Source organism: Camellia sinensis, chromosome 3 (genome assembly GCF_055761805.1).
Source record: "Camellia sinensis isolate YWXY chromosome 3, ASM5576180v1, whole genome shotgun sequence".
NCBI classification, from domain to species: domain Eukaryota; kingdom Viridiplantae; phylum Streptophyta; class Magnoliopsida; order Ericales; family Theaceae; genus Camellia; species Camellia sinensis.
Genome location: NC_138963.1, coordinates 26,866,301 through 26,884,440, shown reverse-complemented (window position 1 = coordinate 26,884,440; position 18,140 = coordinate 26,866,301). Strand labels below are relative to the sequence as shown.

The 18,140-nt window shown below is 37.1% G+C and overlaps 1 protein-coding gene across 10 annotated transcripts in view; it reads left to right on the top strand.

Moving 5' to 3' along the window:
* Window positions 1–18,140, top strand: part of LOC114308043 (retrovirus-related Pol polyprotein from transposon RE2) — a 71,685-nt gene that overhangs the window by 42,585 nt on the left and 10,960 nt on the right. The window contains exon 1 of one of the 10 annotated variants that reach the window (XM_082919365.1): window positions 9,190–10,983. The exons of the other annotated variants lie outside the window; for them this stretch is intronic. Coding sequence (XP_082775491.1) covers window positions 10,242–10,983 — 742 coding nt within the window. The 5' untranslated portion in view covers window positions 9,190–10,241. Of the gene's footprint in view, window positions 1–9,189; window positions 10,984–18,140 lie in introns of those variants that run through there. 10 annotated transcript variants of the gene reach the window in all.

The following is an 18,140-nucleotide window of genomic DNA, read 5'->3' as shown; positions in this document are numbered from 1 at the left end:
CTGGCACCACCGATGAGTATGGTGGATAGCCTCCTGTGGGCCATCTCTAACACCTCATCATCTCTATAACCAGATACTGATATTAAACAGAATGTTAATATAAATATCAGCAGCCCATAATCGTATCTTGTTTTCATTCTTGGAAAAAATCTTATGAATGTCACTACTGCAGCTAGTATGAAGACGAAAAGCCCAAGTAGTATGGGCTCACATATTTCTCCAGAAAAACTAGCAATTCGATGAGCTCCAACGCCAAGAGTACCAGCAAGCAGTGTTGCAAAACCCCTATTTACACCCCTTCCAAGTGTTGCACCCACAGAGAAGTCAAAGACAACAACAATAGTAAGAACAGCCCACATTGCAGAGACACCAAAACCATCATAGAGAGGGTCACAGTAGTAGAACTAAAAGGTTGAGAAGGTGGTGTAGAGAGAAACCGAAGAGAGAGTTGCCGAGAGAGAGAGGTTGGCCTCTTCATCTCAGAGAGAGATGAGAATGGTTGATCTTTGTATGTAGAGAAGTCGCCTCTGGTGGCGGCGAACTGGAAGCTATATGTATTGATAGAGATGACAGCGGAATAGGTTGAGGTCCGGCGGGCGGCTAAGGTGAGGTTGCCGCCCGCCGGGGAAGCGAAAATACTAGGTTCTAAACCTGCTCTGATACCATGTAGAAAATTTAATGTATAAAGAGAAATAGAGAATTGTATAGATATTGATTGTATTATTGATAGATGTATTGAATGTTACAATGATTCCTATATATAGAAGAGTAGGTGGTAGTAGGTGGTAGATGGAGTAGGTAAAGTGGAGGTGGTAGTGGTGTAGTGGGTTAGGTTTAGTGGAGTAGGTGAGGTGGTAGTGGTGTAGTGGGTTAGGTTTAGTGGGTGAAGTAGGTGATAGGTTTTAACACATGCTAATCAAGAGTTGACAGCCAAAGAAATTTCATACAACTATGCAAATCTCAATTTGCCAATCTAATATACTGCATAATGAGGTGAATTTGAAGGAAATCTGAATACTCACTTGATAGCATTAGCATCTTTGATTTGCTGGTATGTAGCTGCCTTCTCAAGCCTCGCAGTGAGGTCCACAACTGAAACATCCACAGTTGGAACTCGCAGTTGGAACTCGGAAGGCTATTCCGATCAACTGAATCAATTTTTGACAGCATGTTTGGTTCTTGAACCTGTGAAGAGGATCATCTGGGAATCATTTAGTGATTTTAAAAATAACTGTTTGGTTCTTGACAGCATGTTTGGTTCATGAACCTGTTTTAAAAAATAACTCGAACAATGATCATTAGGCGAATCATTTAGTGATTTTAAAATTTGAGTAATGAGAAAGACTCAAAAACTGTGATCTAAGACTCAAATGTTGATCAGCAGATTTATAAAGAATCCCAAAGATGAAACCAGAAATGATGATAAACAGAAATGAACCCAAGTCAAAGATTTCAAAGCAAACTCAAACTTCAACCCGACTAAGCAAGATGTACAAAAATCAACAACAATGATAGAGATAGTGTTACATTCAACTCAAACTTCAATGATCACTGTACGCAGACAACTAAATCAACCCGATAACAGTGATAGAGAATAGTGTTATATTCAATTCAAACTTTGATCACTGATCTTTGAATGCAGACAACCAAATCAACACATTTATAAAATCTAACCGATGCATAAAAATCAACAACAATGATAGAGACAATAGTGTTATATTCGATTCAAACTTTGATCACAGATCAAAGATGCAGACAACTAAATCAACCCAATTATACATATCAAAAAACATTTCTATCAGAACAAAAAAATATTTAAAAAAACAAAAAAACAAATAGGAAATTAAACCAAACCTTCAAGTGGGCAGCAGCCTTTTCCTTATCAGTGAAAACTCCAGTAGACTCAATGAAATCGGCTCCGGTTTCGCCCCATGGGATTTCATCAGGGTTCCTAAAAATACACAAAAAAAAATTAAAACTTTTCATTTAAATATACTCTGATTCAAAAAAATTGCAACGAAATTGAGAGAATAAAGGGCATAATTACCTGACTCCAAAAACAGCGACTTGTTTCTCGCCAAAAAGAAGGTGTTTTTGAGTCCTTGACCTTGACATCGTGATGCTTCCATTGTCCATGAACACTGTCGTACTTGAACATGTATGTCTTCACAACACATCACAGATTCACAATGATTAGTTTCAAACCCAAAAAACAAAGACTCAATAATAAACCAACAAAATCTCACAAACCTCACATCTCTCAAAACATTGAATAAACAGTCAAAAACCCAGAAATCGCATTCACAAATACAAACCTGAAAATTATACAATTGAGTGGTCTAACTTTTTTTTCTTCTAACGTTGGACTTGAATTGCAGGAATTGTTAACTTCTGTGGGGTCCCTGGAGTTCTCTGGGGGCAGAGCAGAAATAACAGAAGTATCATAATGCGTAGGCGATGTAAGTTCTCATAAAATTGATCTGTAGTGGTAGCGTTATGCATCTAAGCTTCATGAATTTCTGTCGTGTAGTTCATCTAATAAATGTGCTCATTACATTTTGAAGATTTAACCATTAATTTTGTCCCATATATGTTGTTCTTTCATTTTCTTACTCTTGATTGGTGGCTCTAAGAATAGGACCCGAACCCTATAAACCTTTTTTATATGCCATGGAAGCGCTTCTATCATGTGCTGTGACAGTGTTTGCTTCATTTTATCTGCCTGCTTACTTTCAGATTTGATTATTAGATGGAAATGCACAAAATGGCAAACTAAATTTTAAAACAAAATGAAATGAAATAGCATGGCTGAAGAAAAGAAAATAATATCTGGTATTGAATGCTTTTATTTAGTATTCATGCTCGTAAAATTTTGGATACGATGTCTTGTACTTAATTGAATTCGTACTTCATCAAGGTTAAGTTTGCAATAACACTGTGTTCTGGGTTTCTAAGCCTTTTGTGGAAGTTTTCCTATCTATTGTCTATTGTCTATTGTCTATTGTCACATGTCATTGAGTTTTATTTGGTTGTGTTATACCATTGCACTTTGGTATTTGACAGGAGGCTTTGGTATTTTAGAACTGCCCCTTTTCTTGTTATCATGTTCTTCATTTTTCTCTTCCACATCAGAGAAATTTAACCTCTAATTTTGTAGTGTTGAAGTATAATGAAGCTGGAGCATACGCTAGGATTGCATTTTAATCTCAATTGTATATATATAAAAAGTTAGACCACTCAATTGTATAATTCCCAAGAGTATTTTCAAAATTGTAATGTTGAAAATCATGAACACCTAATACTCTTGAAATCCCAAGAGTATTACAATTCTATAAAGTATCATGAACACCTAATCATGAACACCTAATCATCCCAATCATCCCAAAAGTATCCCAAGAGTAGCTGAATAGATTAAGTAAAAATTATAATGAACACCTAATACTCTTGAAAATCATCCATTACAATTCTAAAATTTCAACACACTGAAAATTCATCAACAAAAGAACCAAAAACAAAACAATTAATGATAATAGGCAAAACTCATGAAGCCGTAACCTGATAAATACCTGATATTGCCAAATCTTCTCGTACTCAGCTCCAACAAAGATTGTAGAAAGAAAAATAAATCAATTGAATTGAATTGGGTCTTCTAAATTTCAGCTTCAATTCTTTTATTTTTGCCTAAAATTGCAACACACACTGAAAATTCATCAACAAAAAAACCAAAAACAAAACAATTAATGATAACAGAAAAAACCCATGAATGATCTCTTCTATCAATCGCTACCTCTTCGTCTCCAAGGGCTTCAATGGCGATCTCGCCATCTCTGGATCCAAGAAAACAATCGCCTCACCATCCACGGCGATCCCGCGATCTCCGCCAGCCGATCTCACCATCCACGGCGTCGACGGCGTACTGGACCCTAACTTTGTGTCCAAGTGCATGTTTCCTGATCAAACGCTTTTGATAAAATCTGGAGGAGTCGATCCATCTCCATCTCAATCTCAATCGCCTCTTGATCATGCGGTTAAGGCTTTGAGCAAGAGAGGAGTGCTCGCTGTTTCACACACCACAGATGAACTCAAACATTCTTCAGCCAAGGGTCCGATTTCGAAAGGAAGAGAGAGATAAAAAGGGAATGGCGAGACGTGAGAGCAGAGAGGGAGAGAGAGATAGAGAGGGAAGGTGGGGAGAGGTGGGTTGGTGGAAAGCTCAGGAGAAATGTTTGGGCGGGACTATAATTGATCTGAACCGTTAATATAAATGTAAGATTCATCTTAGCCGTTCAAATCAAATGTATCTCTTATACATTTTACACATTTTCAAAAACCTTTCTATCTTATTATATAGATATTTGATTTTATCAAATATATCAACCTTAGATATGCTATTTTAGTAAAAAATAAAAATAAAAATTTTAATTTTTTTGAAAAAAATAGTCCTTAGTGTGCCCCCAACGTGTTCGTGGCGTGTCCCAATGTGTCCGACTCTTTCTAGCATGTCCGGCATGCGTTCGTGTCCGACACATGTCGGACACTTGTACATGACCACTGGATAGGTGTCCGTGCTTCATAGGCTCTTATTACATCATCAGGGGATAGTATCTATGAAGCACGGACACCTCTCCGAGGGCTCCGTACCAGTGTCGATCATGTGTTGGACATGGACACGCGTCGGACATGCGGTGACACGTGTTTGACACGTAACAGAGTGTCCCAATTTTTTTTTAAATTTTCTTTGCAACTGGACACGTTCAAGGTCAATTTCATCATTTATGAAACTTTTGTGGGTCGATTTGTAAAAAAATAAAAATGGAACAATATCTGCCCTAAATCAAACAGAAGAGAAAGAGAGAACATGAGAGAATAGAAGAACAAAAGAGAGAGAGAAGACCTGGTCGCCCGTTGCTCGTCGGCATACACCTTCGCTGCTCTTCTTTCATGACCACCTTCTTCGTTCTTCGATCTTTTTCTTCTTCTTCTCCGATTGTCTCTCTCTGTCGTAGTCGCTCTCTGTCTCTCTCTCTCTCTTTCTTTCGCAGTCACTCTCTGTCTCTCTTCTCCTTTGAGTTCAACTTTTATTTTATTTTTTCTTTTATACGGTCACTGGTCAATCACTTTCTCTCTCTCTCTCTCTTCTAATTTTTTTTTCTAATTTTATTTTATATTTTCTTTTTTCCCTCTGTGCTTGTATTATTTAAGTATATAATTTTTTTTTGATTAGTTTTGGTAATTTTATTAATATGTGTTTATTATTTGTATTTTTTATTACCTTTTAATGAATTTTTTATATAATTTTATGAAATATAATAAATAAAGTTAATTATATATATTGAACATGTCCCCAGTGTGTCATGTCCCCCATTTTTTGAAAATTAGTTTGTCTTCGTGTCCGTGTCATGTCGCGTGTCCGTGTCCGTGCTTCATTGGATAGTATCCTCCATGATTCATTTATTAAATGAAAAGAACAAATACTTTTAGTTTAGAACATTACCTAGTAATGCTTTCCTGCATGATTTCTTATGGGGTAGCACCTTTTTTTGGCTGATTATTGACATTATAGGATATTCTTTGAAGTTTTGAAGAGGTCTGAATTAAACTAATATAGTGGATAACTATCCTCTACAATTTATGAACTATCAATGAGTGGTATATAATTGACAATTTTCGTACTGTGACTTTGCATAAAAAATATATCAACTTTTTTTTGAATTATCTGCTTACTATCTGAAGTACTTATTAGCTTTTTTCATTTAATGTTGTGTCTACTTATCACCCCAAAGATATTCCTATGGCAGGGAATTGCAATTCTGTCTCAATTGGTTTTTACAAAACCAAAATAAAGGTTATTTTGAAAATTGGCTTTTTTAATTACTTTTTGGCTTTTTACGAAAGTAAAGAAAAGAGTTGATTTTTTTGTAGTGGCTTTTTGGCTAAAACTTGATGTTCTCAAAATAGGCCTAAGCCTTGTGTTTCACTCAAGTAGGGTAGGCTACATGAATACTTTTTCGCCCTTCTATTATATCAATGGCTATATGCTCAGTTAAATTAAATAAATTCATGTTCTTTTTTTCTTTTTTCTTTTTCTTTTTCTTATATATATATTTTTTGCTACTGCATCCCATATTACTTTAGGTTTTCTTCCCCCTTAACATTTTTTTAATGGTGATATCACTCTTCCTTATTGTTGCATCTATAGGTACTTATTGTACATGATCAAAACATCTTAGCTTGTTCTCTCTCAACTTATCTTCAATTTGTGTAACACCTATCATTTCTCGAATATATTCATTTTTAATTCAATCTTTTATAGTTTTGCCATATATCCATCCTAGCATGCTCATCTTAGCTACATACATTTTATGACGTAAATTTTAGCATTTTAGTGGGCCGCATTTGGTTGTTAAGTTTTTGTTTTTTTTTTATTTTTGATGGAACTCCCATCTAAACAATTTGGTAACCAAACCAAACCAAGCAAAGCCTTAAGTCCCATCAAATAGGGTCGGCTGCATGAATCATTTTTCTCCACTCGACTCTATCCAAGGCCATTTCGTTAGTCAAATTAAGAAGATTCATATCTTTATTTACTACACTAGTCCACGTTAATTTAGGTCTACCCCTTCTCCTAACACTACCATCTACCGTCACTGTATCACATCTCTTCATTAGTGCTTTTGTTGGTCTCCGTTGTATATGACCAAACCATCTTAATCTATTCTCTCTCAACTTATATTCTATCGGTACTACTCCTACCCATTCTCGAATACACTCATTCTTAACTCTGTCTTTTCTAGGCTTGCCACACATTCACCTTAACATCCTCATCTTAGCAACACTCATCTTATCTACATGTTGTTTCTTAGTTGCCCAACATTCCGTCCCATACAACATCGCTGGTCTAATAGCCGTTATATAGAACTTCCCTTTTAGTCTAATGCGTACTCGTTTATCGCACAGTATTCCAGACGCACTCTTCTACTTAAGCCAATCCGCCTTAATTCTGTGGACCACGTCTGCTTTAGTCTCCCTAGTCGTTGTGATAATCGATCCTAAATAACGAAAATGTTCACTCTTAGATAGTTCTTGGTTTTCAATCTTCACTTCTCCTCTGCTTCCATTGTGACTGTTACTAAAATTACACTCCATATACTCTGTTTTAGTTTTGCTTATCCCAAATCCTTTAGATTGAAGTGCTTTTCTCCAAATTTTCAACTTAGTGTTAACTCATTCTTTAGTCTCATCCACTAACACGATATCATATGCAAAGAGCATACACCATGTCATATCATCCTGAATATTGTGCGTCAACTCATCCATAACTAAAGCGAAAAGATAAGGACTTAATGTTTATCTTTGGTGTAACGTTCCAGAAATTGGAAATTCACTCGTTTCTCTAGTAGGCGATCTAATAGTGGTCACTACACCTTCATACATATCCCTAATCACATTAATGTAACATTTTGTCACCCCTTTCTTCTCCAATGCCCATTAGATTATATCCCGAGGCACTCTATCATATGTTTTCTCAAGATCGATAAAAATCATATGAATGTCTCTTTTCTTTTCTTTATACTTTTCTATTACTTTCCTCAAAAGATAGATTGTTTCCATTGTTGACCTACCAGGCATAAACCTAAATTGATTCTCTGACACCTCTGTTATATCTCGCAATCGACGTTCTATCACTCTCTCCCGCACTTTCATTGTGTGACATATTAACTTGATTCTATGAGAATATTACGTTTCATGTATATATGATAATTTATATATTCTATATATATTAGAGCTTTTGTTTCCTTTTTTAGTTCTAGGGTTAAGAGTGATATGTAAACCAATGTATTCTTATATTTGATAGACAATTGAATATACAGAAATTCTTCAAAAACTTACATGGTATCAGAGTCGTGTGTGAAACCCTAGTCTTGTTGGTTGTCGTTTCTCAGTTCGAAACCTGAGCGTGGTTTGTGATTCGAATAACCCATCTCCTTTGTTCGACATCTCTGTTCTCCGAAGTCACGAGAGTACCAGCATCGTGATTAGCCTTTGTTCTCGTCGTGATCAGCCTCTGTTCTCACCAAAATCGCGACCTAATTTTCTCTTACTTTCTGGATTCGCTTGGTCGTGACCTCCCTCTCTCAGACTTGCAAGTGTGATTTCTCTGTCTTCTCCTCTGGTTTACGAGATTGAAGAGGTGTCTGCCCTTGTTCTTCTCGATCGGCTTTGACTTCGACTTTTGCTCTGTGTCGGCTGCTCGAGCCCATTGTCGACTTCGACTCTGGTTTTCTCTCTCTCGCTGTGGTTTTGCTTGGATCATACTTGAGTCTGATATTGCTCTTGGTTTATTAAAGTCTCAAACCTCGGGTCTCTTCTTATTACTGTTTGATCCATTATTTCTATTACACTTGGACCCCTGTTTGGCTATTTAGGGTTTATTCCACTTGAATCCCTTAGCTTTCTGGTTATTACAATGTCTCTGCCTTCTAATGAGTGTGCCTTTTGCCATTAAAGGGGTCATTGGAAGTATCATTGTCCCAAGAAGGGATGTTTGTCTAATTTGCCTGTGTTTACCTCGTCTTTTCAACAGTTTCTGATCAAGTTCTGCGCTCTTCCTCTGAGTATCGTTCGGCCTCCCGTCGGTTCTACTGCATCTGTTCCAACTCCTGACCCTGATTTGGCTTCCTTGACTATTCAGATTAGTCAGTTTCAACATATATTATCTACCTCCTAGCCATCCTTGTCTGCCTCCATTGTTTCCTTTCTTCATTCAGGTATGCTTGGGTCTTTTTCAAGTATTTTTTCGTTTGTCTGAATTTTTAACTCTGGTGCCTCTTATCATATGACTCCTTATCTCTCCTTACTTTAAAATTGTACTCCCCCTCCCTTTCCTATTACTGTTAATGCTGCTAATGGGTCTGGTATGTCTGTTATATCTGTTGGGTTTGTCTTACCGTCTGCTATTTCTATTCCATCTGTCTTTTATGTTCCTCAGTTATCTGTCAGTTTATTATCAGTCAGCTTGATGTATCCAGTTTTGATGTTATCTTTTCTTCTTCTATTTGTTCTGTGTAGGATCGAATGTCTAAGTAGCAGATTGGGACCGGCTGTAGAGTTGGAGACCTCTATGTGGTGGAGAGCTTGCATCTGCTTATGGCAACCTCTCTGACTGCCTTTTCCTCTTTTCAGTTAGATTCTCTATCTAGTCCTTTCTACTTGTGGCATTCTAGATTATGGCATTTGTCTGCTGATTGCTTACGGTCTTTAGCTCCGTCTAGTATATTGGGTAAAGTTTCTCCTAGTGAACTTACTGAATGTCGGGGGTGTAAACTTGCCAAAATGACAGCCTTACCTTTTCATAAAAGTACTTCTATATCTGATATACCATTTTCTTTAGTTCATACTGATGTTTAGGGCCCTTCTCCTGTTCTCACCAAAGGGGGTTCTGCATACTATGTGTCATTTGTTGATGACTGCACCCGTTACACTTGGGTTTATCTTATGACTCATAAGTCTCACTTCTACCAAAAATACCGTACTTTTCAGTCTATGATCACTACTTAGTTTGGGTCTATAATTAAAGTGTTACGGTCTAACTTAGATGGGGAATATTTTAAAAATGAGTTTTGTGAGTATTTGGCCAATTTGGGTACCATTCACCAAACTTCATGTACAGATACACTTGCCCAAAATGGTTGAGCTGAGCGTAAACACCGTCATCTTCTTGAGACAACTAGGTCTCTTCTTCTCTCTACCTCAGTTTCGGCTCTGTCGACTTCTTCTTCCCCTCCATTGTTGGTCTATTCTCGTTACAAGGCTCCCCCACCACCAGTTGTCTCTACTCCTGTTGCTGTTCCTTCTGCTTCTAATGACTCTGATCCTGCTACACACCGATATCCTACTCGTGAGCGTCGTGCTCCAAACAGGTTGGGTTGGTCTAATACATGTTTTTTACTTTTTTGTTTGTTATTCATTCTTTTTCAGAACCTTGGTCTTACACAGAGGCCTGTCAGAATCCTAATTGGGTTCAAGCTATAAAGGATGAGTTGTTTTCCTTCTAGAAGACTAACACTTGGGAGTTGATTCCTTTGTCTGCCGACAAGAATCTGGTTGGTTGCAAATGGATCTATAAAGTCAAGACTCATTCTGATGGTTTTCTTGAGTGACACAAAGCTCGCTTGGTTGCTAAGGGTTTCTCACAGGAGTATGGTATTGATTATGAGAAGACATTTGCCCCTATTGCCAAGATGACTACTGTCCGTACCTTGATTTCTGTTGCAGTTATTCGACATTGGCCTCTCTATCAGATGGATGTTAAGAATGCTTTTCTTAACGGTCATCTCATTGAGGAGGTTTATGTGCGTCCTCCCTCTGGCTTTCTCCACTCTTTTGGGCAGGTTTGTCATCTTCGGCGTGCTCTGTATGGTTTGAAACAATCTCCTCGTGCTTGGTATGATCGTTTTCAGACTGCTGTTACCGAGTTTGGGTTTCATCTTTCTGCTTCCGACTCTGCTTTGTTTCAGAGACATACCTCGGCTGATTTTGTTGCTCTCCTACTCTATGTGGATGATATGATCATCAATGGCTCTGACTTTTTTGCTATCTCTGAGGTCAAGCAACATCTCTTCCGCACTTTTGAAGTGAAGGATCTGGGTTCATTGTGGTATTTTCTTAGTATTGAGATTGCTTCTTCTTTAAAGGGCTATTTTCTATCTCAGGCCAAGTATGCTAATGAGGTTATTCACCGTGCCGATCTTACTAATACTAAGGTTTCTGATACACCTATTGAGCTTAATGTAAAGCTCAACTCTACTGATGGTGTTCCTCTAGATGATCCCACTTTCTATTGCGAGCTTGTGAGTTGTTTAGTATATTTGACTGTCACTCGCCCTGATCTTGCTTATGTTGTTCATGTGGTTAGTGAATTTGTTTCTGCTTTTCGCTCCATACATTGGGCTGCATTGGTTCGGATTCTTCGCTATCTCCAAGGTACTATTTTTCAGGGTTTACTTTTGTCCTCTACTTCCTCTCTAGATTTGATGGCTTATGCTGATTTTTATTGGGCTGATGATGTTACTGATCGCAAGTCTACGTCTGGTTTTTGTATGTTTCTTGGCAATTCCTTGATCTCTTGGAAAAGTAAGAAACAAACTATTGTTGCTCGCTCTACTGCCGAAGCTGAGTACCGTGCTATGACTCATGCTACTGCTGAGATTATTTAGCTTCGTTGTCTCTTATTTGATTCGGGTGTCCCTCAGTTTTTTTCCACCTCCCTTGTAGCGACCCTAATTTTCTTTAGTCATTATTTATTATTATTATGGTTATTATTATCTTATTTTATTTTTGACTTTATTAATTGGGTGGTTACATCAGATTTAATGTGATATTTAATGGATTTAATGATGTAATTATTAATTGGGTGGTTACATAAGGTTTAATGTGATATCTAAGGCATTTAATGTTGTAATTAATAAATTTACTGCATATTATAATTTATTAAGCTATTATATATTGAGATTTAGGTTTATAGTATAATATTATTAGGTTATACTAGCTCTTAAGTTATTATATATATAATAACATAGAAGTATTCAACTAGGTTTAGGAGATCAAAAGGAAAAGAGAGAGACCAAGTTGTGAGAGAGAGAGAGAGAGAAATCAAAGAAGACAAAGAAAGGGGCGGCAGCAAGGAAAAAAGAGGAGAGGGAAGAAAAGGAAAGATTAGGGTTTTGTTTTGGTGACTCTAGTAGTTTTCTAAATATTCTTTGATCTTCAATAAAGTATTGTGAGTACAAAATTCACTTCCCTTGATTTATGTTTAATTCTTGTTTTTATCTATTTGTTTGATATGAGTTTGATTTTGTGTTTACATAAAGATGATAAATTAATTTTAATTATTTGACTAGTGGTGTATGTAAAGTTTAGGGTTCTTAGATAATTGACTGATTTTAATTATTTTGTTTAGTTGTGTATGTAAGGTTTAGGGTTTTTATTGATTGAATTTAATTATTTTGATTAGTTGTTATGTCAGATTTAGGATTTTTATATGGATTTATTTTATGGTTGTAATCACTTTCATGGTTATATGAAACTAAAATTAATATGGTTATATGACATTAAAATTAATTAAGAACCTATAGATAAATTCCTTATACTCCACCATGACTCCATGGATTGTTGTTTTATTTGAGTGATGGTGAGAAAGAGTGTATAAAAAAAAGTGAGGATTATGAGATTTATTTGAATGCCTTAGGCTTGGCATTGTTATGTTTATTCTCATGTGTGAGATGTTGTGTATATATATATTGTTGCCTCGTTCTCATGAGTAGACGAGTGCTTTGATTTGCGCGTGTACGTATATGCTAACCATCCGGGGAGTGTGAGTCAAGCTCGGGACGATATCCCCGTGCAAGTTTGGCTTCGGAGCGGTGTTAGGTATACGGGAGGCACATGGGCTATATGTGTAGGCCGGAAAAGGGAGGGCCGAAGTGGTGGAGTTAAGGTACAAAAATTTAATTATGAGTTTATTGATTTGTACATCTTGAAAAATAGTAATCAACCTCAATAAATTATGAAATTTGAGGAGAGGCATGTATGCGTGATTTTGGACAATTTTTATGTTGTAACTTTTTATTAAAAAGATCGATTAGAACTTATAATCAGATGACCTTAGTTATGGTCGGTTTGATTCATTTTGGTAATACAGATTTTATAGGCTGTTTTAATCCATGAAACGAGCTCATTTTTATTGGTTTCGCGTAAACTGAAGTAAAACATTATTCTGCACACTTTTCATGTTTTGAACTTATTCGAAAAAATCATCTTAGGGAAGTTTTTGTTCGTTTTCAGCTTCAGATTTTTCGATTGAATTCCGTCTAGATTTTTAGATCAAGTTTTTCTCTTAACCTGTTCAGTTTTTGTTAAATTCGTTCGCGTTGTCTTTTAGAAAATTTGATTCTGTACAACTTTCGTTCTTTAAGTTTTGGTCAATTCAAATTATTTAAGCAGGAAACGGTGCATTTTTATACTTATTCAGCGAGTTACTTATGATTAAATTATACTAACTTTATTTTTTTTGCAGGATGGTGGGTCTTACTAACTTTTTATGCAGGGCTGACCCACCATATTTTTATTTCTATTTTGTCTATTTTATAATCAATTTATATTTCGTTGTGTACGGACAAGAAACTAAATGCCACCGTATCTTGAGAAACTACCCATTCGTCTCGGTACGGTTGGAACTACTTGTCTTGTTCCGTAACAAGAAATAATGTACTTTTTGTTTGTGTCTAGTGGACACGTGGGTGTCAATTCTTGTACTCATACCAGTGTACCTGTATACTGACCCGTTTTGTCTCTTGTCAACTCGAGTGCGTTCTGTTTGAGCGCAGCTGAGCTTTCTTTGCAGGATTAGTTGAGGCTATGGTGGTGACAAGAAATAACTATGATTGTAGGACATGTCGTTTGGACTTCTTTTGTTTTTCTTGAGCTTAGGGTTGTTAGTAGTTTATGTATTTTTATTTTCCTTTATGACTTTAGTATTGGAATAATTTGGCATGGTTTGTAACCGTACTTTATTTAAGTTGTTTTGACTAGTTGTTGCTACCTTAATGTTGAGGTATTTGTTAGTTATGAGATTTTGGTGGATGGTTTGGTTGGCGTTTTAGTTTTTTTGTTTCACCCCTAGGATTTGGATGATGGAATATTAATTGGGGTTTAGTCATAATTTAATATTTAATTGTCCAAATTTTGGGGCGTGACATCCCTCTACTGTGACAACCGTAGTGCTATTCAAATTGCCCATAACACCGTCTTCCATGAGCGGACAAAGCACATTGAGATTGATTGTCACTTTGTCCGTCACCATCTACAGTTTGGCTCTATCTCGCTTCCTTTCGTTTCTTCGGCTTTGCAACTTGCTGACTTTTTTACCAAGACTCACACCACTACTCGGTTTCAGTTTCTTCATGGCAAACTCTCAGTGTTTTTTGCTAAAACACCTTGAGTTTGAGCGGGAGTGTGAGAATATTACGTTTCATGTATATATAGTAATTTATATTATGTATATATTAGGGCTTTTGTTTCCTTTTTCAGTTCTAGGGTTGGAGTGATATATAAACCAATGTATTCTTATATTTGATAGACAATTGAATATACAGAAATTCTTCAGAAACTTACAGATTCCTCTATAGTTATTACAATTCTGGACATTTTCTTTATTCTTATATATTGGCACTAAATACTATTCCTCCATTATGGCATTTTCCTAGTCAACAAAATCTTGCTAAATAATCTAGTCAACCAAACAACCCTTTTCTTACCTAAACATTTCCATGCTTCAATAAGTATATCATTGGATCCTAAAGTCTTATTCAATTTCATCTTCTTAAGTGCAAACTTCACTTTAAAGTCCCTAATCCTACGATAGAACCTATAGTCTTGGTTTTCCTTATTACCGCCTACTTCCTCCCCTTTTGACCCACCTCCATATTCCTCATTTAACCTAAGTTACATGGACTCGGGTACAGATATCGGGTGCGGGTGCGGGTGCTGGTGCGTATCTAGGGGTCAGACACTTCAAAATTAAAAATTAAGGATACGTGGATATATATCCAAATTTAGATACGGGTACGGGGATACGTTAAATAGATTTTTAAAAAATATATATATTTATTATATGAAGATGAGTTATATTATATAAATACCAAACCAAACCAAACCAAGCCTTAAGTCCCATCAAATGGGGTCGGCTACATGGATCCTTCTTCTCCACGCGGCCCTATCAAAGGCCATTTCATTAGTCAAATTAAGTAGATTCATATCTCTATTTATAACGCTAGTCAATGTTAATCTAGACCTACCCCGTCCCCTAACACTTTCATCTACCGTTACAGCATCGCATCTCTTCACTACTGCCTCTGTTGGTCTCCGTTGAAAATGACCAAACCATCTCAAACGATTCTCTCTCAACTTATCTTCTATCAGTGCTACTCCTACCCATTCCCGAATATACTCATTCCTAATCTTGTCCTATCTAGTCTTACCACACATCCACCTTAGCATCCTCATCTCAGCCACACTCATCTTATCTACATGTTGTTTCTTGGTTGCCCAACACTCCGAGTCCATACTCATTCCTAATCTTGTCCTATCGAGTCCATACAACATAGCTGGTCTAATAGCCGTTCTATAAAACTTACCTTTTAGTCTAGTGGGTATTCATTTATCGCACAATACCCCAGACGCACTTCTCCACTTACACCATCCCGCCTTAATCCTATGGGCTACATCTGCATCAATCTCTCCCGCTGTTGTGATAATCGACCCTAAATAACGAAAATGTTCACTCTTAGGCAGTTCTTGGTTCTCAATCTTCACTTCTCCTCTGCTTTCATTGTTGCTTTTACTTAGAAAATATGAAGAAGAAGAACTCCGAAAATATGAGGAAGAAGGAATATATTTCTGTTATATTCAAAACTTCTTATCTTACAAGACCAAATGACACTCCTTATATACGAGATATTACAAACATCATCATAACCCATTATATGCCACTTACATATTATATATTACCACTATCTACCACTATCATATTATATACATGCTACTATCTACCACCAACACCACTATCATATTCTATACATGCCACTATCTACAACCAACACCACTATCATATTCTATACATACCACTATCTACCACCAACACCACTATCATATTCTATACATGCCACTATCTACCACCAACACCACTATCATATTATATGCATGAACACAATTTCCAGCACTCCCCCTCAAGCTGGTTTGAAGATATCTTCCATAGCCAGCTTGCTAGTCAGCTTATCAAATTGCTTCTTGTGTAGTCCCTTCGTTAGCACATCAGCTAATTGTTTACCTGTTGGAAGGTAGGTCATACAGATTATGCCAGCATTGATTTTCTCCTTGATGAAATGTTTATCCACTTCTATATGTTTTGTGCGATCATGTAGAACTGGATTATGAGCTATAGATATAGCTGCTTTGTTGTCACAATAGACCTTCATAGGTGTCGGGTGAGAAAGCTTTAATTCTTCAAGAATTCTTTTAATCCACATTACTTCACAGATTCCATGGGCAACAGCTCTGAACTCTGCTTCTGCACTACTTCTAGCTACCACATTCTGTTTTTTACTCCGCCATGTAACTAGGTTCCCACCTACAAAGGAGCAGTATCCGGATGTTGATCTCCTGTCTGTAACACTTCCTGCCCAGTCTGCATCTGTGTATACTTCAACTTGAAGATGTCCATGTTTCTTGAATAGTAAGCCTCTCCCTGGAGTTCCTTTCAAATATCTTAAGATCTTATAAACGGCCTCAAAGTGCTCTGCCCCTGGTGAGTGCATGAACTGACTTACCATGCTGACTGCAAAGGCAATATCAGGCCGCGTATGAGACAAGTAAATCAATTTCCCTACAAGTCGCTGATATTGTTCTCTCTCTTTGACTTCTTCAGCCTTAGCAGCTTGTAACTTCAAGTTAGGCTCGATCGGAGTCTCCGTCATCTTACAACCAAGCATACCTGTTTCTCCAAGGAGATCAAGAACATATTTTCTCTGATTAACGAATATACCTTCCTTGGATCTTGCAAATTCCATTCCGAGGAAATACTTGAGGGCTCCCAGATCCTTAATGTGAAATTCTTTTGCGAGTTTCTCTTTGAGGGCTGCTAACTCTGCTTCATCATTACCAGTTAAAATGATGTCATCAACATAAACAATCAAAATTGCAATTTTACTGTTTTTTGAATGTTTATAAAATATTGTGTGATCTGCTTGACTCTGCGAGAAGCCACAACTGATAACTGCCTTCCCAAAGCGTTCAAACCACGCTCTTGGTGATTGTTTGAGTCCGTATAATGACTTGTTCAATCTGCATACTCTGTCACTTCCAAGTCTCTGCTCAAATCCCGGCGGTAGGCTCATGAACACCTCCTCTTCAAGATCACCATTGAGAAATGCATTTTTAATGTCAAGTTGATGTAGAGGCCAATCTGAATTTACTGCAAGAGATAACAGTACTCTGATGGAATTTATTTTAGCAACAGGAGCAAACGTCTCCTGATAGTCGATCCCATAAGTTTGAGTGAAGCCTTTAGCTACCAGTCTCGCCTTGTATCTCTCAACGCTTCCATCTGCGTTACATTTTATCGTAAACACCCATTTACACCCAACTGTTTTCTTGTCTTTGGGTAGATCAACTATCTCCCAAGTACCACTTCTCCTTAAAGCATTCATCTCCTCCATGACTGCTAATTTCCAATTCGGATCATCCAATGCTTCCTGTATATTCCTTGGAACAAACAAGTGTGAAATCCTAGATGTGAAAGCTCTATGGTTTTTAGACAGTCTTTGATAGGAGAGGTAATTTGCAATAGGATGTTTAATGCAATTTCGGACACCTTTCCTAATTGCTATAGGTACATCAAGGTCGGAAATAGAAGGAATAGGATTACCTAAAATTTCGATGCCAGAACTCGGGTGGACATTCGGGTCATTAGGATGGACATTCGGGTCATTATTCCTCAGATGAAATCGCTTCCTAGTATAAACCTGAAGCTCAGGGTTTAGATCATTTTGTAGTACTTCTCCCCCTAAACAAGAATCTTCTTGACTAGGCACCATAGAACTTGGTTCTCCTAAGTGATCATTATCAGACAGATGTGGTTTTTGTGTAGGATAAATGACATTGGGGAGCGGGATAGAAATATCCCAAAAACGGTCTTCTACTCCACTTGTCTCCCCCTGAAGAGAAGTGTTGGGGAAATAGGATTTTGTTTCCACAAATGACACATCCATACTCACGTGAAATTTCTTGTTTTGAGGATCGAAGCACTTATACCCCTTTTTGTTTGAGGAATAACCCAAAAAAACACATTTTATAGCACGGGGGTCAAGTTTTGAACGAAATTGACTGGGAACATGAACATAGGCAGTACATCCAAAAACTTTGGCGGGTAAATCAGAAAACAACCTCGTGTCAGGAAAAAAAGTTTTGAGACAATCAAAAGGTGTTTTGTATGTTAACACCTTTGTAGGCATCCTGTTTATCAAATAAGAGGCTGTTAAAATTGCTTCACCCATAAATATTTAGGAACATGCATGTAAAACATT